This window comes from Drosophila arizonae, chromosome 3 (assembly GCF_054131065.1).
Source record: "Drosophila arizonae isolate 15081-1271.41 chromosome 3, UAZ_ARI_1.0, whole genome shotgun sequence".
Taxonomy (NCBI): Eukaryota; Metazoa; Arthropoda; class Insecta; order Diptera; family Drosophilidae; genus Drosophila; species Drosophila arizonae.
The window spans coordinates 13437107-13460571 of record NC_142923.1 but is presented as its reverse complement, the minus strand read 5'-3'; the positions used below and the strand labels follow the sequence as shown (position 1 = coordinate 13460571).

The 23465-nt window shown below is 41.8% G+C and overlaps 7 protein-coding genes across 8 annotated transcripts; 5 read left to right on the top strand and 2 right to left on the bottom strand.

The window, feature by feature from the left end:
* Nucleotides 1–2240: 2240 nt before the first annotated feature.
* Nucleotides 2241–3295, bottom strand: LOC108612051 (casein kinase I). The gene has a single exon (XM_018004940.2). It carries the CDS (start codon nucleotides 3293–3295, stop codon nucleotides 2309–2311), a length of 987 nt encoding a protein of 328 aa, XP_017860429.1. The 3' UTR covers nucleotides 2241–2308.
* A 225-nt stretch (nucleotides 3296–3520) lies between these two features.
* LOC108612054 (uncharacterized) lies at nucleotides 3521–3917 on the top strand. The gene has a single exon (XM_018004945.2). The coding sequence runs from the start codon at nucleotides 3521–3523 to the stop codon at nucleotides 3908–3910; it is 390 nt and encodes a 129-aa protein (XP_017860434.1). The 3' UTR covers nucleotides 3911–3917.
* Nucleotides 3918–3936: 19 nt separating this feature from the next.
* Nucleotides 3937–6976, bottom strand: LOC108612050 (uncharacterized). Of its 2 annotated transcripts, XM_018004939.2 has the most exons (3): nucleotides 6692–6976; nucleotides 5217–6634; nucleotides 4959–5151 (listed from the first exon to the last, which is right to left on the bottom strand). In XM_018004939.2, exons 1-3 carry the CDS (start codon nucleotides 6846–6848, stop codon nucleotides 5104–5106), a joined length of 1623 nt encoding a protein of 540 aa, XP_017860428.1. In that variant the 5' UTR covers nucleotides 6849–6976; the 3' UTR covers nucleotides 4959–5103. The 2 variants fall into 2 exon arrangements, with proteins under 2 accessions (XP_017860427.1, XP_017860428.1); XM_018004938.2 differs by having other exon boundaries at nucleotides 3937–6634.
* Nucleotides 6963–7660, top strand: LOC149269701 (protein insensitive-like). Its single transcript, XM_089464205.1, has one exon. The coding sequence runs from the start codon at nucleotides 7018–7020 to the stop codon at nucleotides 7609–7611; it is 594 nt and encodes a 197-aa protein (XP_089320331.1). The 5' UTR covers nucleotides 6963–7017; the 3' UTR covers nucleotides 7612–7660.
* A 976-nt stretch (nucleotides 7661–8636) lies between these two features.
* LOC108612053 (Proteasome beta4 subunit-related 1) lies at nucleotides 8637–9599 on the top strand. The gene is made up of 2 exons (XM_018004943.2): nucleotides 8637–8852; nucleotides 8927–9599. Exons 1-2 carry the CDS (start codon nucleotides 8762–8764, stop codon nucleotides 9478–9480), a joined length of 645 nt encoding a protein of 214 aa, XP_017860432.1. The 5' UTR covers nucleotides 8637–8761; the 3' UTR covers nucleotides 9481–9599.
* Nucleotides 9600–9730: 131 nt separating this feature from the next.
* Nucleotides 9731–13283, top strand: Or23a (Odorant receptor 23a). Its single transcript, XM_089466141.1, has 4 exons — nucleotides 9731–10740; nucleotides 10820–11238; nucleotides 11711–12503; nucleotides 12562–13283. Exons 1-4 carry the CDS (start codon nucleotides 10010–10012, stop codon nucleotides 12977–12979), a joined length of 2361 nt encoding a protein of 786 aa, XP_089322267.1. The 5' UTR covers nucleotides 9731–10009; the 3' UTR covers nucleotides 12980–13283.
* Nucleotides 13284–13449: 166 nt separating this feature from the next.
* LOC108612052 (putative proteasome subunit beta type-2) lies at nucleotides 13450–14526 on the top strand. Its single transcript, XM_018004942.2, has 2 exons — nucleotides 13450–13656; nucleotides 13746–14526. The coding sequence occupies exons 1-2, from the start codon at nucleotides 13560–13562 to the stop codon at nucleotides 14318–14320; spliced, it is 672 nt and encodes a 223-aa protein (XP_017860431.1). The 5' UTR covers nucleotides 13450–13559; the 3' UTR covers nucleotides 14321–14526.
* Nucleotides 14527–23465: the final 8939 nt, after the last annotated feature.

Sequence of the window (23465 nt, the reverse complement as noted above, 5' to 3'; positions counted from 1 at the left end):
TCTTTGCCGTATCTATGAGGCACACCTTTAGGCAAATGTTAAACGATTCTGAGTTCTGCAAACGGTGTAAATAAACGCAAGAGAATTATTAATGCGGACACCTTATCAAAAATGGCAGCAATCAGCACGCTCAGTTAGCACCTCATTACGAGCTCGAAAGGCAAGCGAGAAGGGTGCGGGCAGTCAAGCTTATTGCTGACCAACCCATACACACACACACACTCACATACACACATACACACACATACGTTAATCGTAGCATTTCTTTTGCAGCTGCAGCTGAGAGGGAGGCAACGGTGGCGGAGGGGCACCCGTCAAAGCCAAGTGGCGTGTCAATTGGCCATTAACATGGAGCTCAGCCCGATAAATATAACCACTAGGAGGAAAAAGCAGCGCCTGGCACAGCGCTCCGAGCCAGGCCAAGCCGCCTCCTGATTGATGCTAAAGGTGTTGGCTGATTGAGCAGCACCTGGCCTAAGTTCTTGACTACGATCTGACCCGTTGGTCAGCTTGAAAAGTCTTTTAGCTGAAGGGGTCTTTTTCTGTGCTGTTCTTGCTGTTGTTGTTGTTCCTTGTACAAGGGATGTCGTTGGGTTGTCAAGGGACTGTGTGGCTGCACGTCAACTTTGTCGCGCGTCAGACGAAAAATTTTAATTAAAAAATTAAATGCGGCAACACTTGGAAATTTGTAAGAAAATTGCTCATTAAAAGTTTTCACCTGGTGAGACGCTCAAAAGCGCAAATCTCGACACTAATTTTCTTTTTCATGTAATTATGTGCAGCAGCAAAAACTGGCAAAAGTCTGAGAAAGAGTAAATGGCTCGAAAATACCCTGCATAAAAATGCTGATTAGGTTATACAGAATCTATAAAATACTGAATGTAATCTTTTAAAATATATGTATATAGTATATAAAATATAAATAATATAGATAAAAAATATTTAAGTTTCAGACTAAGACTAAACTGAGGCCACAACTGACTAACAACTAAATAATATAGTTAAACTTATTTCCAAATTTTCAAATATATCCATCTGTAATTTTAGTATATTTAATGCGAAATTAATTTTTAAAACATAAAAAAATACTTGTATCATATCTATGGATAATTGATGTAATTTTATCATTATCCAACTACCTCCGTTATATATTAAAATCCTCCTCAAACGTTAAAATCTAAATCAAATAATATAATTAAAATATTCATATTCTTATATCATCTCATATTATTTGTACCCATCCACCATGCAACCTTCCCTATTCTTGCACAGAATTACAGGGTACACAGCTTTGCTCTTGCGCTGCATTCAATTGTGTTTTTTGCCAGCGCTTTACACCCAATTTTCTGAGCGCATTTGTAGTGGCAACTCCAACGCTGCCAGAGAGCAACTGTAGAGAGTAGAAGTTGGCGCTGAATTTTTGAACTCTTGACACGATTTCTGAGTTGGTTGGCCATGGGCTTGTCGCCCTGTATATAGAATTTCGGAGTCAGTAAGCCTACTAGCTGCTAAAATTGATATAAAATTGTTCCCAGCAGAAACGGGAGAGGTCTGTTAGTTAATTCCGTAATGGCTGATTATACGAACATATTCAGATGCCGTCGAATGGTCGTTGTAATGGAGACAACCATGCCAGCCTGCAGAGCCAGTGGCAGCCGTGCCCAACTGGAGAAGTCCTATCATAGTCGGCCGGTATTGAGGTGACTGGCTGTGTGTTTCGCATGCATATTAATAAATCTATCTTCATGGAGTGACAGCTAGAACAATTGACGTTTTATGTTCGAGTTTGGGTTTGGGCTTAAGCAGATCTGTTATTATGTCATGTTATATGGTCGCCATGGGAGATGGGGCGTACGTGGGCGGTCAGAAAACTGCAGGCTAAATCAAAAGTGTCTGTTCGGTGTCAGTTTAATTGCAAACGTAAATTGGATGCCGGCGTTTACAACGTTTTCATTTGCTACGATTGCAGCACGGCTCCAGCTGCAATGTTGGCACTGACAGACATTTCTGGCAGATGCTTCGAGTGCTCTGCAGCCATAGAGAGAGAGAGAGAGAGAGAGAGAGAGAGTAAAATGCAAACGTTGCACAAATCTGAGCTGTGTTAATTGGACTCATTTTAGAAAAGTTGCAATTGTGTATTTCGAATTGGCAGCTCGGAAAGTTGACACGCTGCAAAATGGATTCGCAATCAGAGATTGCTGGACACAGGAAAATTCCTTATTTATTACAAGTCTCCTGGGTGTGCATAGAAATGGCTGCAATATATTGAAAGGATTTTATTTCAGACAATTGGGCTGCACTCTATGCTTTACTTCTTCTTATTCTGCTTCTTCTTCTTCTTTTTGTTGCTAATGTCGGCGCTCTCGATGGCAGGAATCTTAATATGGGCGTAACCCTTCAGACTGCACCAGTCATAGCCGTCATCATGAACATATCTGAGGCGAGCGAAGAGATCACTAAAGCTGCGGCGCAAGCCCAGATAGTTGGGCTGCTTCTCGAATCGAACATTGCGGCAATAGATCAGATACGCCGCGAACTCATCGGGATAGCCCTTGCACAGATCCTCTGGCTTAGTGGACTGCTTCCGCTCGGCCAGCATCTCGTACCTCTGATGGCGCGGCCCCGTCAATCCCTGCCAGGGCAGGCTGCCGCGCAGAAAGTACATCAGCACATAACCCAGGGACTCCAAGTCGTCGCGACGGCCGAGCTCGAAGCCCAGGAGCGCATTGATGGAGGCATAGCGAGCCGTGCCCGTCATTCGGTTGCCCCACTTGAAGGGTATGTGCTCGTGCAGCTCAGCATCGTAGAATCGCTTCGCCAGGCCAAAGTCAATGAGATGCACGACATTGCTGTCGGTGCCGATGGTAAAGTTATCGGGCTTAATGTCGCGATGCAGAAAGCTCTTCATATGCACATGCTCGATGCGCTCGATCATCTGCAGCGCCAGCATCAGCACCGTCTTCACTGTGAAGCGACGCGAGCAGAAGTTGAACAAATCCTCCAGCGACGGCCCCAGCAGCTCCATGACCATCACATTATACTTGCTCTCCTGAAAGAAGTTGTGGACGCGCGGCACCCCAGCGGCCGGCATCAGCACCTTGTAAAGATTGTACTCGAACATCAGTTGCGGCCGAATCATAGTATTTTCTTCCAGCTTGAGGGCCACGCGTTTCCCACTCCTCACGTGCTCGGCCAGTAGGATGTCGCCGAAGGTGCCGTTGCCTATCTTCAGGAGAACGCGATACTGGCGTATGCACGCGGGTACGGTTATCGTTCTCTGGGGCTGACGAAGCATGGCTGAGCGAAAATCAATTTTCACAAATTTCTTCAACTTATTTGTGGTTTCGTTTCGCTTTAATTTACGCTTTTTTTCGGAAGTAGTTGCAGTTGACTTTTCTATCGTTTTTCGTTGTTCTTGTCGTTTGACATTTGCAGCTTGTCAAAATTATCGATAATTTTTTTTTGCATTTGGGATCTTTGCGTCTGTCGGCAAGTTGACTTCGATTAGTCGAGTTTCAAAATGGTGCACTTTGATGTGATGCGCCTTCAGTATGAGAAGCGCATAGGGAAGCTGGAGCAGCAGGTGCTGGAATGCTCGCAGATGCTGCAACAGCTGAAGGAGGATACCGTTGTCATGGACCTGGACGAACAGAAGCCCGTCAGCTACGTGCAGACGGAGACGCATTTGTGCTGGGAATTCGACATGCACGAGTTCCCGTTGCAAAACATAAGGGTTGAGCTGAGGGATCGACGCGTCAAATTGCGCGCCTATCGCGATCTCGGGGATCAATACGAAGTGGTCTCTCGCCAGTTCGAGTTGCCCGAGCACGCCAACACCGTCCTGAGCGCCAAGCTGGGCATCAGTGGCATTCTGACCATACAGGCTCCAATCGGGATCCAAGCTGACTAGAATGCAAGCAGATGAGTACAACTATATACACACATATACACCTATACACATATACACATAGCATATGCATATGTATATAGATTTGTTCGTTTATTATACAATATTGACCTACATGTTAATGGCAGAAGATTTATATATTGTTTGTTTATTGAGTTGGGCTCTAGAGCGGCCGCCAGCACTTCATGTAGGGGCAGTCGCGCGCAGCTGGCTCCGGGCAGATGGGACAGAGTGGGTTGGCTGGCGGTGGAGTGGGGAATACCATAATGTGTGGCGTCGGATTCTGATATGGCAACTGTGCATTCATTCGCTGTTCCTTTTCCAACTCAGCTAAGAGCTCCCGTTTCAATTCCTCCACATATGATGGAGCATCGTTCTTAGACTGAGCGCAATTACCGATTCCTGCTTGTCTAGGCAATTGGGATTTTGAACAGACTCGAACTGGCTCCAGTTTAATTGGCATCGAACACGGCTCAGCGTTGGCTGCTGGCGGTGCCAGCTCTTGAGCGGAATTCTTTATACATATGGTGTTAAACGGAGTTGTATTTTGCTCACTGCACTTACACGCTGGTAATGGGGGCTCTGGAATGCAGATTAAAGATGAATTGGGACCTGGATCTGGTGAAATTGTGCACTGGTTGTTGCGAACGCTGAAGTAGTCGTTTTCTAGATGATTTCTTTTCGCTGTTATTTGATATGGACAGGACGGCAGCTCTTCCATGCAAAGCGAAGGCTCTGGAATTGTTCGACTGCATTTCATACTCTGGTTGTCCGAATGCAAATGAATACAGGAAACTTTGCGATCAGAAGGAGCGCATTTCTGTAGCTGCTCCGAATGCAACTGAGCAAAGGAGACTTTGTGCTCGGTGGGAAAACATTTTGGCTCTGCCGATATTAGGTTTTGTCTGCTGCACGACAATTTTGGAGGAGACAAACCCAAGCTGCAACAGGAGGCCTGAGGTTTAACTGCGGCAAACGAGAGTTCTGGCTCGTTACATTTCTTGTGGCCCCCAGAACTCTTGTGACAGCAAACCATTGTAGAGCTAGCAAGACTTTGATTGTCCTCAACGAATTTTGAATTCACATTCCGATTCTCATTTGGATTCCTGCAGGCAACCATGTGGTCATCCCGATTGTGACAGCCGTGGCAGCTGTGACAAGCCTTTGCTTTGGCTGTGCACGAAAAGCCCGCCTCTTTAGAAATAGCCGTAATCCGCTCGGCAGGTACAATACTCTCCGGTTTCCTATAATAGTCACAGCAGCCTTTAATATTGTCATCGTTCGCAGTATCAACATCTGTGTTATTTACCTTTCCTCGCGTCACTCTGTAGACCGTTGGATAGACGTTGCATCTGGTTTTCTTTCTAATCGAAGTAAAGCCGTAACTAGGTTTTCTTTGAAAGCATCTCGGACTCTTAAAGCTCGAAGTTATACGGGATGCATTACTCCCGGACTTGGACACAGCGGTCTTATGACTTATAAGGTTATTGAAATTTGAAATAGATCGCTGCTCCTTGCCATCGGGTCGGTGCTTAGGTTTGCTTTGGATTCTAGCCTTGGATTTGGACCTTTTAAAGAAGCCAGATATTTTTTCTTTTAGCGACTTATGGTGTTTGCGCTGTGGCCTATAGTAATTTGTGGAGCCCCGGCAAATCGAATTGGAACGCATAAAATCCGAATCATAATCTACATTTCGCGGCATCGGCTTAGCTGCAGCATAGTAATCATAGCCGGACTCTGGGCGACCACAATCATACTCACAGTTAAAGTTCGGTATATGATTTGGCATCGTTTCCTTAAAGGGAATATCAACAGAGAGTAGCTCAAAGCATGATAAGCTTTCTGGATATTCGTAATTTTGTCTCTGAGTACGTAGCATATTTCGTTTCGTTTTTAGTATGTTGTAGGGTATTTCACAATCGACGCCAAGAAAATCCACAGATTTCTTCTGATAGGGCGACCTTCGATACAGCTCGGGATTGTACTCGTAATCGCAGTCATAGCTTAATGCGGGCTCTGGATAGTTATATCTTACGTTTGGTATCGGATTGTACTTCCACTCTGAGTCGTAGTCTGGCGAATATTTTACATTTGGATTATAGTCTGTATAGCAGTCACGCTGATTATGATTATGATAAGGGACCTCCAAATGCTCTGAATTCGCATAGCCGGAGGGTTGTCTAAATCTTGTCCTATCTATACTGTTTGGCTTGGTTACGGCGTAATCTTGATATTCAGATGGGTGTGAGCTGTAGGATCTATCGTGGAGTTTGTTGGGAAATTCACATTTATAGAACGAGTTAGATAATTTTGTGTTTTCCAGACTTCCATAGCGCTTCTTATTTCGAGAGTCCCATTCCGGAGGATAATCCCATTCAGCAGGCGGTTTGGCATAATTTGGCTTATATCTAGGATGTTTGTAGTGTTGCTCATAAGGGTCGAAGCTCAGTTGGTTCGGGCATTCGTAAGACTCCATGAGGTTAGGCCTGGGCGGCACTGCACTCATACATCTATCACTACATTTCGTATAGCGTTCGGGCTTATAGATATCATTGCGACTATTTGAATCTGGATTCCACCCATATGGAACTTGGTGCTTTTTGCGATGTCTCTCTAATCCAGAGCGTTTCCTGGCAAAAAATTTATTTGGAACCGTAAAAGACAACCTACTTCCCCTAGTGTATTTGTCCTCTATAGATCCAAATAGACCTCCGCCAGGACTCCGATCTGAAAGAAATATAGAGAATTAATAAACTGTAAGACGAGGTGAGAATATTTACACACGCTCTTGATGAGCTGCAAAGATTTTGCCAAAAGTGTTGATGCGGTTGTCTATCATCTCCGATATATCAATACTAAGACACACAGATATTCTCTGCAAATAGTCTTCGTCCCGCTCTTCATTCGAGTGTATGTAGCGCAGGCCGCTCCACCTTTCCATGTTAAATAGCAGTGCCCAACCTCATGAATCCGTTAGCCAGAAAACCAACTCTCAGATTGACTCACAATTTAACAGAATAGTTTTTCGATTATCGGCAAGCTCTGTAAGCTTAGCAACACTTATCGATTGGCCGATTAATTTCATTCCGTCGCTGCAGAGGTTGAGGTGAATGGCAAACCTGCACTTCGAGCATCTGATTGATTATATTGGATATTTCTGGAAGTTTTCAAACTATTTGGAGCCCTTTAATATGTCGGTTATATCGAGAGCAACACAAACTGAGCCATCGGATCGTTTGGCGGCAGTCCAACTGCGTTTGGAGAACCTGAAGAGCATCTTGCCCGAACACGATGCTGCCTGGGCAGAGTGTCAAGAAGTTCAACGTTCGCCAACTACAACTGCTAAGAGCGAAAGCACTCAAATTAAGGGAGACAGATCGACAGTCCCGATTGGCCACTATCGAACGAGGGTCGCCCGAAGTGTTTATAAGAGCATCACCTGGGATTCCTATTCGCTGGCGACGCGCGCCCTTTTGGACGCTGTGTTTGACAAGGAGACGCTCGGCACGAAGAACCTATCTGGCATTAAAATCGACTCGAAGGGTCGCAAATGGTCTGCGACCAATATGCTCGATCCGCAGAAGATCAGCGACATTGTGCAGCTGGTTAAACGAAACTGCAAAGTGGACGAACGACGCATACGTAAAATAATTGCCAACAAATGCGGGGATACTGCCAGTACGAAACGCATAAAGAGTTTATAAAATAAATACATTGTAAATAAATACATATATACATATTTGATAAACAAATATCAAGACACTAAAGTTTTGTTTGGGGCTTTTCGTTCTGTGGCATTATTCTTGCTTTTAATTGCAGCGGTAATTATTTTATAATGATTGAAATGGCAACAACAAAGGCGGACGTCGGACGTCATCATTATTTTAAGAGTGCTAGAAAATATGCTCTTAATTGCGGAAATATATTTCCATTTAAAAATATGAGAATAAAATAGATGCGATAATTATGCGGAATACGCTCGCATTTCCATCACATTAAAATTTCAAACAATAGAGACAGTAAAATGCAGCGCCCGGATAATGGGAAAAACCCAATCCCAATCCCAATCCCAATCCCAATTGCGAATGGCAAATGCCTGAAGCGTGTTCAAGTGCGGAAACGCTGGAAATTATTGTGAGGCAAAAGTGCTTTTTAAGTACCACCCGCTCCCACGAGTTTCGGAGTGAGCCACTCGTAGAGCTCCCCCATAGCCAACTGCAATGCAATTTATGTGAGAGTAGGCAATGCCAATGCCAATGCCAATGGCGAACCCAAAGCCAGAGGCAATGTCCAGTGTAACGTGCAATGTCGAAGATGAACCAGTTTATTATTATTTAATCACATAGCTAAAGTTGTAAGCCTTCATTTTATTAATGTATAGTCTGTACAGATTAGATATTCATTTATTGGGATACTACTATTTTGAAAATCATTTACCTTGCTTATTGATTATATGGCACAAGTATGTATGAGCGAAACGTTATTTGAAATTCAAGCTGTGATTTCGAATGAGATTTAAGTCAAACTTATATAAGATTAATATTTATTTTCTAACATTTTCAATTAGCTAATATGTACATACATATGTATTCTTCATAGTACTTAAATGATTTATTTTTATTTTTCTTAATTTATTGTTTTCTTTTTTGATTTGTTTCACAAATAAACAATTATAAATTTATTATTGAATAGTAAAATCAGAGCTAGATAGCTAGAGGTGTTTAGTTACTTATAGTATGTTTTGTTCTATGTGTCACTTAAATCTCAGTTTTGTAGTCTATTTTTATACTATTTATACATGTTTTTTTATTTATTTATTTTTATTTTTATTTTTTTTTTTATTTTTAAATTTCAATGGAAACTGTCATCGGCTTGAAGGGCAAAGATTATGTCATGCTGGCGGCCGATACAATGCTGGCCAAGAACATATACTTTTTGAGGGATAGTAAGTATCAATAAGTCAGCATGCTTGATGCAGAGACGGTGCCTTCTTTTCTTCTGCGGCTTCTCCATTCGTAGATTGCTCAAAGATACGCGTCCTTTCGAGCAATAGCATGGTGGGCGTGATTGGCAATGAAGGCGACTCCACGAAGTTTGCGGACTTCATTGCGACGCGTGTTTCGCTCTACGAAATCGCGAACGGCTATTCCATGGACACGCCGATAGTCATACACTTTGCGCGCCAGCATTTGCTGTCGAGCTTGGCCAGCCGGATCAAATTTGTGGTCTCGATGCTGGTTGCCTGCTTCGATATGAAACGGGGAGCCAATTTGTGTTATATCGATTCTAAGGGCGCATTGCAGTACCTCAACTATTCTGGACAAGGCATCGGACACTCAGTATCCATGAGCATTTTCCACACCATGTGGAAGCCCGACCTCAGCATCGAAGATGGATTGGCCATAGTACGTAGGTGTGTCACAGAGATTCAGAGCCGTTTGATAGTCAATTTACGCCAATTCGAAATCTTTCTGCTGGACAAGAGTGGCGTTCGCAAGCTGGAATCGTTCTGCCCCCAACCAGTACCAGATCAGATATTTCCCCAACGACTAATCCCCGATGCATTAAAATGAGATTCGTTTGCTGTACAGATTTTACTGGAAAGTTAGATAATATATTAAGTGCATCGAAAATCGATTTTATGATATGATATTTATTATTCTGTCAAATAAAGGAGTGTACCACCTGCTGATTGCGTTGCACCTACTGAAATTCGCCATATGGCATAAAACTTGCAGTTAAACAAGTCAGAAAACTTTAGGTGGGAGTGCTTGACTGGGACATACCCTATCCATATATGGTACAATGTCTCGAAATATCACTTGATAATCGAATGGAAATATTGTTAACACCGCCCACTGATCTATTGAGCTCTACCTGATTACCGATGTATGTGTATACTATGTGGGGTCGGTTAAGCCTCCTTCTGCCTGCAGCACACACATTTACAGCGGCATTTTACAGGCTGCAATTAGTCGTGGTTTTGCTGGCGATAATTGCGAAAATGACCTTGAGCTTCTGTCCTTGCCATTGTGTGGTATAAAAGCTTCGAACTTTGGGCTCAGCGGTTCAACAATCAGCTAGGTCAAGAACGTAATAGTCATGTCGACAATTTTCAACAAAAAAAGCGTCTACTTCGGCGTTCTTTGGTCGGCATATTACGCCTTGGGCGGCGTCGACTTGTATGACGGGAATTATGGAACCATTCGCTACTGGGCTGCTGTGCTGCTTAATGTTCTCGTGACTTTGTGCTTGCCGCTGATGCTTTTCATGAGCATGTTCAGCTTCGATCTGCCGCTGGACAATCTGATCAACTTCAATATAACTCTCACCTCGGCGTGCGCCTCTGTAAAATTCGTAGTATATGTCACTCAACTGAAGAAGATTGTGGAGATCGAGCAGCGAGTGGCTCAGCTGGACAGGCGTGCGGACACGGATGAACAACGTTCCTATAAGGCCGAAATGGCCAGGAAATTAGTCATCATGTCTACTGTGTACAAATATATTTACTGCTGTGCTATTTTAACTACATGTGCTCCTCCTTTGTTTCAAAAGGAACGCTCGCTACCATTCCCGGCCTGGTTTCCAACGGACTGGACTTCATCGCTGACCAGTTACATAATTGCGGTGAGTCACCAGATCCTCTCAATAGTCGTACAAGTGCTGCAGAACTTTGTGGATGATCTGTTTCCGCCAATGATCTTCGTGATCATTGTTGGCCAATGCGAGCTGCTCATACAGCGGCTCTCGAGCATCGGCTACGACCACTGCGATCAGCGTGCTAATGAACGGAAGCTCATCGGATGCATTCGTGATCATCAGAGGATTATTCGGTAATCCACATCAAATATTTATTTCTTCACTGCCCGTAATCTCTCTCTCTCTCTCTCTCTCTCTCCCTCTCTACGTTAGGCTACACGAGCTCACCATGGAGATCATCTCGTACCCCTTGTTGGTGCAGTTCGTTGTGATCTCCATCGATGTGGGCACCGCCCTGTGTGCTCTACTATTTTACGCCGAGAATATGAACGACAAAATCTACTTTATCTCTTTCATTTTCGCCATGACAATGCAAATATTTCCCATTTGCTATTTAGGGACCATGGTGGAGTATTCGTTCGGGCATTTGCACTTCGCTGTCTATAGCAGCAATTGGGTCGATCAGAGCATTTCCTATCGCAAGAGCGTGCTCATCTTTGCGGAGCGTACCCAGCGATTACCTAAGCAGATTGCCGGCAATTTTATACCAATTGCTTTAACCACTTTCCTCGCTAACTGCAAGGCGGCCTATTCCTTCTGCACTCTCCTCGCAGACACTGGAGCAAAGAAATAGAAGGGGAGCATATATAATCGAAATCAATATAAAGTTCACTTAATGAATAATATAAATTATATATGTATATCATTCTGTCAAATAAATTAGTGCACCTACCGATTGGATTGCTAAATTTTGCCATATGGCATAAAGTTCGCAATTAAATAATTAAGAAAGTCCTGGTCGGGAGTGACCGACTTGAAGACACCCTAATGATATTTATGGTCAATCAAAACTATATCGTTAAAATATTACATTTGCATCATAGAGATATAATACATAATATATCAGAGCTTGAGGCAGTTATCTAGTTCTAGAGCTCTGCTGCTCTGCACCGAATGCGAACTTCAGTCTGTACAGGGAATGTTCAGGGCCCTTCGTGCCTTTCTCAAATCAATTTACAGGCTGCAATTAGACTTCGCTTTGATGTCGATAATTGCACAAAATTACCTTGAAAGTATATCCTTGTCACTGTCGCGCTATAAAAGCCACGAACTTCGAGCTCAGCAGCTTAACACTTGGCCGGACCTGGATAGTCACAGTAACAGTTATGTCTACAATTTTCAACGAAAAAAGCGTCTACTTCGGCATTATTTGGTCATCATATTACGTCTTGGGTGGCGTCGACTTGTATGACGGGAATCATGGAACCATTCGCTACTGGGCTGCTGTGCTGCTTAATGTTCTCGTGACTTTGGGGTTTCCGCTGATGCTTTTCTTGGCCATGTTCAGCTTCGAGCTGCCGCTGGACAATCTAGTCAACTTCAATATATCGCTCACCTCGGCATCTGCCTCTGTGAAATTCGTAATTTTTGTCATTCGGCTAAAGAAGATTGTGGAGATCGAGCAGCGAGTGGCTCAGTTGGACAGGCGTGCGGACACGGATGAACAACGTTCCTATAAAGCCAAAATGGCCAGGAAGTTGGTCATCATGTCGACAGTGTATAAATATATCTATGGCTGCTGCGTTGTGACGTCGAGCGTCTCCTTTCTGTTTTGCAAGGAGCGCTCTTTGCCATTCCCGGCCTGGTTTCCAACGGACTGGACAACTTCGCTGACCAGTTACTTGATTGCGGTGAGTCACCAGATCCTCTCAATAGTCGTACAAGTGCTGCAGAACTTTGTGGATGATCTGTTTCCGCCAATGATCTTCGTGATCATTGTTGGCCAATGCGAGCTGCTCATCCAGCGACTCTCGAGCATCGGCTATGACCAAAGTGACCAGCGCGCTAATGAATGGAAGCTCATCGAATGCATTCGTGATCATCAGAAGATTTTTGAGTTAGTTTTCTCAGTTGCTATTGCTCTAAAAATCTCTATTAATATTATTAATACCCAGGCTACACGAGCTCACCATGGAGGTCATTTCGTGGCCCTTGCTGGTGCAGTTCGTTGTGATCTCTATTGACGTCGGCACCGCCCTGTGCGCTCTAATCTTCTACGCTGAGAATATGAACGACAAAGTCTACTTCAGCTCATTTATTTTCGCCTTGGGCATGCAAATATTTCCCATTTGCTACTTTGGGACCATGGTGGGGTATTCGTTTGGACGTTTGCACTATGCCGTCTATAGCAGCAATTGGGTCGATCAGAGCATGTCCTACCGCAAGAGCGTGCTCATCTTCGTGGAGCGCACTCGACGCTTGCCTAAACAAATGGCCGGCAACTTTGTGCCAATTGCCCTAACCACTTTTCTGGCCAATTGCAAGGCGGCCTACTCCTTCTGTACGCTGCTCGCAGATAGTGGATCAAAGTAATATGAGAAGCGGATGTAGAGTGGATGATGAAATTTATTTAAGTAACACATAGAAAGAAGGAAATCTTTTCTAAAAGCTTTCAAGTAGTAAAGCTCATATATATTTTAATTGAAAGCACATTTAAGCACTATTTGTTAAATTGCAAAGTAATATCAAAGTTTAAAAGTAGTTTTTTTTCTTAATTTTTCTTATATTTAAATACCACAAATAATATCAAATGTATTTTGCTCTGAACTAGCAATCACGAAATATTTACTTTGATTAATCTTTATATTGATGCACTTAGAGTGTTCATATATCAAACTTAATCAAAAATAATGTCTAAGAATAAATAAAACTTTATTGAAAGCTCGTTTCAAATACTATTAAAAATTTACCATTTGGAATCGCATTTATCTTTAATCATATTTATATACTCTTATCCTGATTTTATTCTCCACATTTGAATATTGAAACACTTAAGGTAGATAAGCTTATCAACAAATTTATCAACCAATCAACTTGTCTGGTGAATTTCTCTCAAAGTCACAGATGAAATTTATAGTTTAGCTTTTGGAAAATATCAAAATTGAATTTAAAGATGGCAATGGAAACGATCTTGGGCATCAAGGGCGAGGATTGTGTGATGCTTGCCTGTGATACGATGCAGGCGAAATCTGTGATCTTTATGAGAGATGGTACAGAGGAGACTCGCTGAAATACACATATCTTCATTTATTTATACAAAAACAAAACGAAATTTCTAATCTTTGAATTTGCTTTCTAGACCAGTCGAAAATTCATCGCCTCTCTGATTTCGCAATATTGGCCGCAATAGGCGATGGCGGCGACACTTTGCAATTCACTGATTATATTGCGAAGCATCTGAAACTATATAATATATCGAATGGCTATCATCTGAGTCCGCGTGGTGCAGCGCACTTTACGCGCAAGAATCTGGCCGATTATATAAGAACCAATACCAGGTATCAGGTTTCGATGCTGTTGGCTGGCTACGACAGCGTTGAGGGACCCGATCTACATTTTATCGACTCCTATGGCGCGGCCATGCCCATCAATCATGCTGGCCATGGCCTGGGCAGCCTCTTCTGCGGCAGCATCTTTCAGCGGTATTGGACACACGAGCTGAAGCAGAAGCAGGCCTACAACATATTGAGGATGTGCGTGGCCGAGATTCAAAAGCGTTTGGTCATCAATCTGCGTAACTTCGACGTGTTCGTCGTGAACAGGAACGGAACGAGTCAGCTCGAATCGATCAATCCGGCTTCATTCGATGCCGATATGCTATGTTTATCGCTGTCTACTAGTATTCAAAACTATAATACAAAATCGTTAAAGTAGAAAGAAGTAGAAAATTGGGGAGATCATTGCGGAGGTATGTCATTGTGTTGAAGGTTTTAAGGGGCTTGAACAAATTATGCATGAGTGCTGTACAAAATTGAACTCTTAGATAGGCTGAGTAGATGTAAATAAGAATATGTGCTCAGCTAGAGATAGAATAGAGAAATGGGATTAAAATAAAACTTAGCAGACTCAGACTTATATAATTTGATTGGGTTTAATGTCATCTATTGGAAGTAGTTGAAATAAAAAAAATAAAAAAAAAAAAAAAAAAAAAAGTTGAAATATGATATTAAAACCAAGTGGAATAAACAACTTCAAGTTTCAGATTAACTATTGGATATAGTAGAATGACATTTAGAACAATCGGCATAAAAAAGCTTCACATAAACTAGCACCTTTGCAGAGATTTTAAGCTGACAGGTTTAAGCTTTGCACGTTTCGGCCTGATCTCCAATCGGTCAGGCAGTCGGCCTCATCTACATCTATTTACATATGCCATTCTCTATCAGCTGCATGAACTGATGTGCGGCTGAATGTCGTTCAGATTTAATGCTGCTTAACTTTTATCGATTAAAACTTTTTGGGGGTTTTTTTATTCAGCTCTAAACTTGAAGGGATTAGTTGGGATTGAGTGGGCGTAGTGGTATGACAAGGGAACATTCTATGGTTGGCTGCGTTCATGTATTAGCATATGTGGCCTGGCTGCATGGCTGCCTGCCTGGCAGTGTGAGGATTTGTTTGTGCAACAATGGCTAAAGTTGCACATAGAGCAACATCTATATATATACACTTATATATGTGTACAGATACATGTCTGTATGTGTGCGTGTGCATGTGCGTGTGCTTGTTGTGGCACATGGCAACGTCAACTATTGCAAATCGGAAGCAGAAAAGCCAACATGTCTCTATTTCCCCATTTGAGCAGAGCAGTCAGTCAGTCGTCCCGTTGGACAGACGGCAAAAACTCATAAAAATGTGCGCAGCTTGCAACAAAATGCAGTGACAGCAACATCGCCTGCATCGTGTGGCATTGTTGCTGCTGAAGTGGTCGGGCTGCCGGGAATTGGCCGTCAGCGATTTTTATTTGTTTGCAGCCGTCGTTGCCATCACTAATTGGCCGCACATGCCAAAGTGTCACTCGGCGAGCACCGACTCGCCTGCATAGAACTGGAAAAATGAACCATGGAAATCTAGCAAAAAAATGATCTGCAAATAAAGCCAGCGCTGGCTAGAGACATAACAAACATATCAGCTGGAAAAATGTGAAAACAGTGCAACTAATCGAATGGAAAATACGAAATTCCCAAATGATTTAAGCATACAGATGATGCAGACATGGAGCGAGCAAATAAAATGTGCGGGGCAAATGGAGACTGCATAAAAGCAAATGAATTGAATATATGTATAAATGGGAGATCAAAAGATAGATAAGACTGTTCAAAGATATATTGAGTGCAGACTAGAGATTGTATGTAAACAAAACTTATTTGGTATTACAATCACAACCCACAAAGGCTAAGGTTTCATTGTGAGCATATGAGAATTGCAAAGAGAGGGTTTATGATTCTTAAGCTCTTTGAAAATAAGATTAAATGGGTGTGGCTGTGAGATAAGTGGGCCGAAGTAACAGCTGAGCCGGTTTGGCCCTGTCTGTAAGTCCGTTTACCCGCTCATCTCTCTGTCTAGTTCACTAGTTCGCCTGTCCGTCTTTCTATTTTTCCATCTGTTCATTCGCCTGTTCGACCGCCTTTCCATCCATCTCTCAGTCCCTCTATCTGTCCATCTGTTTTCTGGGCTGTACTCTGATTTTCCATATAAATTAGAGAGCTCAAACAAAGAGGTGCTAAAGCCACCTTCCTTTCCACTTACCCATAATTGATGGGTATGATATTCAAATATTTTATCGATAAATTTTTAACTCAATCAGCATAAAAACTTATTCAGAGACCAATTGAAAGCGCTGCTAATCTCATACGGCTGCCTCTACCAGTTAAGCCCCGTTGATTCATGCCCTAAGAATCAGACATACACTTACAGTGTAAACAAATTTGAGTCAGACTGCTTCTGGGTACTTTAGTTAAATTAATGCGTTTCTCGCACCTTATGAAAAATACTTGAAAACTTTTCGTTTCTTACTCAAGTGAGCGTTTAGATAATGCGCTTGTAAGACCTGCCAACCCACTATGTCTGTCTCACGCTCCATCTGTTTCTCTCTTTCTCCCTCTCCCTCTCTCTCCTTCTCTCTCTCTCTCAGTTCGTTTAAGCGCCGCATTCGCGGCCAAGACATGGCAGCAATTTGTGACATTTAAGAGACGCAGCTTGGAGGCAGCGACTTCTTGACAGGACATTAACTTGCACATGGATAAGTTCAAGTGGAGAGCTGTCTCTGTGTATGTGCGTATATGTGTGTGTGTCATATGACTGCTCTGATGATGATTCATGATGATGATCTTTGCCTTTGCCATGGCTTGCAATTTTTTGTTGTTGTTGTGCTGCGGCCATTGCCATTGTCATTTTTCACTGGCAAATGTCGTGTGTGTGTGTGTGTGTGGGTGTGTGTGGAATTCTGTATTCTTCGACTGATAGCTGTGTTTGCCCGCCGGCCTCGTTTTTCGACAGCCTATTAGTTTTTATTATTTGTTGCAATTAGTTTACGGCCACGACAGGGCCCCTTTTGTCTGACTCGGCGCGATGCGGCTCCAGCTCGGCTTTTATGACACTTTTGTGCACATTTTTCAACAGAATGAGCGTCATCTGTTGCCGCTGGGCGGCTGTTTTTCTCGCTGCCATTGACAAAAGCCAAACAGCGGCAACGGCAGCAACAAGGACAATAAGTGCGACTCGCCTGATATCTATGATAAATTATGGCCAAAAGTCAAAGTCATCAATCAGCGGGCCATGTTTTATTTGCCGCTCGTGGCCATTTGCCATTCGCCATTTGCTACGCCCCGCTCGCCTCGCCCAACTGGTCAACGGGTAGCTCCAAGACTTCTTCTGTACATCTGCTAGCCCAGAATGGATTAAAGTATGTATGTATATATAAATCGCAAGTGCGTTGTGTAGCTCAGGTGTCGCACATTTCGATTTAATTTTCATTAAAATTCATTCATTAAATATGCAAAAGGTAAACTGCGGCAGCTCCGCCCGGCTCGGCCCACCTCGATCCGCCTTCGCTTTGAATCTGACCAAAGCCCATTAAAATTCCTTAAAGACCGGGCCAGCAGCACTCGCCTTGACTCGACTCCTTTTCATTTTCGAGTGCTTATTAATATTGCAAGGGACCAGAGCCAGGATTTGCGGACATTATGATGCGGTGAATGCGAATTTATGCGACTCATAGCCCCTTCAACAGCCATAAAATGCCCAACCTCTCTCTCTCTCTCTCTCTCTCTCTCTTGCTCTTCGAGTGTCCTGCTCTCGCTCTCGCTCTGGCTCTGCCTTTGGCTTTTTAATTATGCATTTTTATCTGGCTACAGTTGCTGAGTGGGCCAAGAAGAAGCATTTTGGCAGCTAGTTTTGCCACTTAGCTATATCAACTGTGAATCTATTGCATTAACAACTCCTCGACGCCGTCCCACATGGCGTATGCGCAATTTATGAATTGCTTTGATCAGCTCTGAACAGCCCTCGACTCGAGTGTGCCCTCTCGTCTGTGTCTGGCACGAGTGCCACAGCCAGCTGATGCCAGCTGTAGAGGGAAAATCCTTGACATGCATTGATGATGTCAGCGGCAGTTGTCAGTGGCACTTACAATTAGCATTCGTTGGGCTTGATATGAATAGCGTATTTGCTATTAACAGATATAATACCAAGTGATGGGATATCAGTAAGCTACAGTATATTGCATTCAATTGAAGCCATATATGTATATGTGTATGTGTATGTATATGTATCTATAATAATGCCTAAGAGCTTCAAGTTGACATTTTCTGCTGCATTGATTTTCCTTCATCAAACTTTGTATTAACTCGGGAAGTGCTTCAGCCAAGACTTGTTCGTCCCATTCCCTGGACAAGAAGCACTCGGAAGCAAGCCTTAAAATGAATTGAAACCTTTTTTCCAATCTTTCACTTTTTTTTTGTTCGCTCAACACCTACGCAATTTACCTCAACTGCGCCGTGTCGTGGTCCCTGCTGGCAGCTGGCGCATGTTTTAGATATGCAATGCGGATGCCTTTGGGAAATTAACGGTACGTTTTAACGGCAACGTCAACGCTCGCTTAAATGTCTTTCATTGTGGCAGGACTTGGGGGAACGTTGCGCAATCAGCAACATTTGCACATTTTTAAGGTGTGCGTCGTAAAGTGAAGATTGAGCACAAAGAGTACGGGAGTAGCAGGGCGTGAGTGAAGTAGGAATGAAGTACGACAGCCTAAACAGGATTGAAGGACGTTCATTAACAGCCTGACAGATCGGAATGGATCTTGACATGAATACAACTGCTGAAAGAGGCAACGAAGGATGCTCAATTGGCTTTCAGAAATTTAAATATATGTAGAAATTATTTCAAATAAGCAGAAAACAATATTCGAGTATTTGATTATATTTAAATAATTTATTTTAATTTATATTTTCAAAATTCCACTGCAATTTCTTAAGTATAACACATCCATTTACAAAATATAATATTATATATATTAAATTTACATTTTAATTACAGTTTTCCTTGAATTAATTCCATTGATTGGCAAATGCATTTATTTGCAATCAAACCTTGAAGCGCACTTAAAGCTGTCATGTAAATGTAAAGTTGAAAATGACATCATGTTTCGAGCGGGCCAGAGCCGATAAACAGCCTATAAATCACTCACTTTGATCTCATCGATATTTTCCCATTGTTACAAATTTTATTTCGTTGCATTTTGCTGCGCATAAATCAAGTTGCATGTGTGTGTGGCGCGTGGGGCGGCGTGTGGGGCGCGTGCTGCAACCCAATCAGCCAACTCGCAACAATGCCAGCTTTAAATACCAGCGGCATAATTTATGATACTACACAGATTCGAGAGGGTCGCATTGAGCGAGTGACCGGAGACAGTTGTGACATCAACAATGAACAGAGAGAGAGAGAGAGAGAGAGAGAGAGAGAATCAGAGAGGGAGAGAGACAGAGATAGAGAGAGCTCTGGGGCGCGAAACAAGTGTCGAATTTTGAAAGGACCTGTCGGAATAACAGAAACAGTCATAATGCATCGCATCGTACAATTAGTTGTAGCTATGTAAATAGTAAAAGCCTTAAAAGTAAGTGCATATTAAAGTAAATAGATGGACTGAATTAAATTTTTAAATAAATTAAAAAAATATTTTGTATTAGATATCTGAAAAAGCATATTTAGTGAATTTAAAAAAAAAAAAAAAAAAAACAAAAAAAAAAAACTGTTTAAAGCGTTCAAGATGCAAATGTTTTATTATTTCAATAATATTAAATAAAATAAATAATATATATTATTCAACAAATTTTTATTTACCTCGATTTAATCAAAAGTAAATGCATATTGATAATGCGAATCTGGTACTTTAAAAACATTTGTTATTTTCAGAAATTTGTTAACCTATTAAGATAGGATATAAAAAAAATAAAATAAAATAAAAACTATAAGGGATATTAAAAGAATTTACTATTTGAATATTTAATAATAAATAAGAAATTAAATAATCTCATAGTCAATAATATATATTATATTGTATTTAAGATCAAATTAAATCATTTCTCGTTTCATGCTAAATATATACCATTGCCTAGAAACCGATATGCCAATGATGTCCTGCAAAAATGGTCTTTTTTAAATGTTAAACTTAAATATGCCATTAATAGAAAGATATTGTACTGTTATATACACATTATATACATACACACATTTACTTCCAAGTAAGAGAAACTTCCTTCTACTGTTTCAATTGCATGTTGCAATCTTCGCAGCAAGTTGGCAGCTCTCCCATTGGCAGCAGTAAATCTATATAGTACATAACATATCTGTATGTCTATATATGTACATGAAATATTTTATATACTCCAAGTTTTGCCTTGCGTGTCATGTGCCTGTGTGTGAGTATGCGTGCATGTGTGTTAATATGTGTGTGAGTTGAAATAAAATAGAAAAAAAAAAGAAATACAGAATAAAAGTTGCAGTTGAACTTTTCAGCATTTGTCAGAGAGTCAGAGGATTTGTTTGCCTTTGGGGGCTGGCCAAAGCCAAAGCCAAGCCAACAATTTTGCTGGCTGGTCCGCTGCTACGGTCGTAGTTTTGTTTTTGTTTGTTTGTTTATTTTACGTTCGCCCCACTATTTGTTTTCTTTCCAATTTTGTAATTTCAAACTTTTTCTATTGATTCCATGGCACGCATGAACACCTTCAGCAACAGCGCCGATGACGACAGCAATTGCTATTACGAGTCCTGCTGCGATGGATGCGAACGGATGTGAATGCGGGCGATTCGAAGACAGCAAGTTGCCAACTTCTTCGATTTGGCCGAGGGCGGGAGGCGGGAGGCGGGAGCCGGAGGCCGGGGGTCGGGGGCCGAGGGCAAAGGACGAGCACTCAATTTAAGTTGTGGGCGAATGGGATTGCCGGGCTGCAGATGCAGCTACAGCTCCTTCGTGCTGACCATGCGTGGAAATGCACAATTTAAAAGAAAACAAAACAAACACGCAACAGAAAAAATGAAAAAAAAAAAAAGCAGAAACTAAGAGAAAACTTGAAAGATGGAGCGAAACTTTCTAATGCACTTAACACTCTATTTTCCAGCCAAAAACTGTCAATGCCATTTCGCAACATTTATTAATGTGTCAATCGGATGGAGAACGTCCATGCCAGACCAGACGTCATATGAGGGAATCAAATTTATAATATAAGAACATTGAATTCTATAAAATTGTAAAATTGATTAAAGATTTAAATGTGACCCTTTCATCCAACTAAAAAAAAAATAAATAATAATTAAAAATAAATAAATAAAATAATAATAATTGATATTCACCAATTTTTGACCCATATATAAAAACAAAGTTTACAAATTTAATAAATCAAATATATAGATAAATAAAATAAAATATTTTTAAGTCAACAAAGTTTTTCTCAAAAAAAAAAAAAATAAATAAATAAATAAATAAATAAATAAATAAATAAATTAAATTACTAGATTTTAGGAATAAAATATACAATAAAATAAATTAAAATTAAAATGATGAAAAATTTAATATGTAAAATGATATAATATAAACATTCACGTATACCATATACAATGTAAATTGCTTTATTTGAAAGCAAACGAATTTCCAGAAGCTCTACGACCTGTAATCATCAGGCATTAAAGTTTCTCTTCAATTTAATGGCATGTAATATTCAAATGTTTTGTGTAGCACTCTCAGCTTGGAGCGGAGCTCGCCGCAGCTGTAATGCCCGGCGAGTGTTCATCAAATATTCGAACAAATTATAAAAGCAAAAGTCGCAGCACAAAGCGATTACACAACTCTGACTGGTGCCCCCAGTGGAAATCAGCCACAGAGCCACAGAGCCGCAGAGTCAGAGCCGCAACCGGGAGCGGAGTAATTCCTCGAACTGCTCGTCTCCCCGCCTAATGGCGATTAGGTAAATGAAAACATTGCGTGCCGGCGACATTTTTGTATGTGAGTGGCTCGGGCGACGCTTTATTTGCCATATTTCATGCCTGCCTGCACTTATCTCCAATTGTTCATCACGCCCACCAGGGCAAGGGGAGGGAACTCTGACTGGGATTACTGTGTTGAAACTGCGGGGCTGGCCAAAAATGTCATTTGAGTTGGCCAGCGAGCTTCGATTCGACTTTACGTCCTAATTACTCGCACAACACAAAAACGCCACTTCAATTTGAATTAAAATGAGTGGGCAGCACCACCACAGAGCCAGAGCCAGAACCAGAGCCATGACCGCGGTGGGTCACAGCTGGCGCCACAGTTTTTAATTACCGCCTACACAAAATTACCGCGCACTGCTCAGCCACGAAAAAATCTATTAATGGCCAACGGTGCGGGCCATCGCGTCGCTTGTAATGGCTTATAATCGATTTAAGCAGCGCCGTTATGATGGCCCCCAACAAATTGCATTCTCGGCCATGACAAATGGGACAAATGAGACAACTTCTTAGACTTTACAGCTGCGTCTTGCATGAGTAGAGCAGAAAACAATGAAACAAAAGAAACTAAATCATCGTCAAATCACACAAATGCTCAAATCTTGCCTTTATGCAACTCTCATTTACTTAATTATATATACACATCTACATCTTTGTCACATTTTTAATCATTTCTTATCTCAGCTTCTCGTTTTACACCTTGCTGGTGTAGGAATAATTCAGCTTTTCATGGCAAAATCAATCGATATTCTGTGGCTCTGGCCGATGATGTTTGAGTCTTGTGCATTGCATTGCGGTCGATTTGCTTTTCAAAGTGAACTTCCAATTAGAAGCTGTTGCGTGTTGCCGTTGACCATCAAGCTCAGTCCGGTGTAAGAGACATATTCGATTTGCGCAGCGCACGAGGCGTCGCCTGTTGTCGTCTGCTTTTACCTACTATATCATCAGCGTGGATAGACTGAGGTTAGCTCGTTATTGTTGCCACTGGCTTCGCCGTCAATTGCAGCTGACTGCACCGCAAAATTCAACGCAATTTGTAAAATGAAATCGATTCAATTGATTGTTGACTTCGCCAAACACACACACACACAGACGCACACGCTCACACACACACACATGTGGCATTGTGTGTGCCTTATAAAGCAATGGATGGCATCCTGCAGGAAGCAAACGCCAGCAACGGTGACAGGTGTCTGAGGGGCGAATGTGTTCAATATTGTTGTCCTTTGCCGGCCTTTATTCACTCTACATCTCCCTCTCTGTCCCTCTCTCTGTCTCTCACGCCCTCTCTCTCTCTCACTGTTTGTGTGCTTTGCACTTTGCTTGATTAAATTTCAATATTTACTAAAATGTCGCTGAACTCTTTTTGACAGCTCTGTAAATTTCATAACCAGAATGGACATAAAATATGGTCAACAGTGTGTAAATTTGAGCATGACAGGGACATAAAAGGACATGAGTGAAATAAAGAGAAATCATTCGCTTCTTTATTTTTACTTTTTTTTACTTGCTTCGCAAATGCAATTTGTTATCGTTT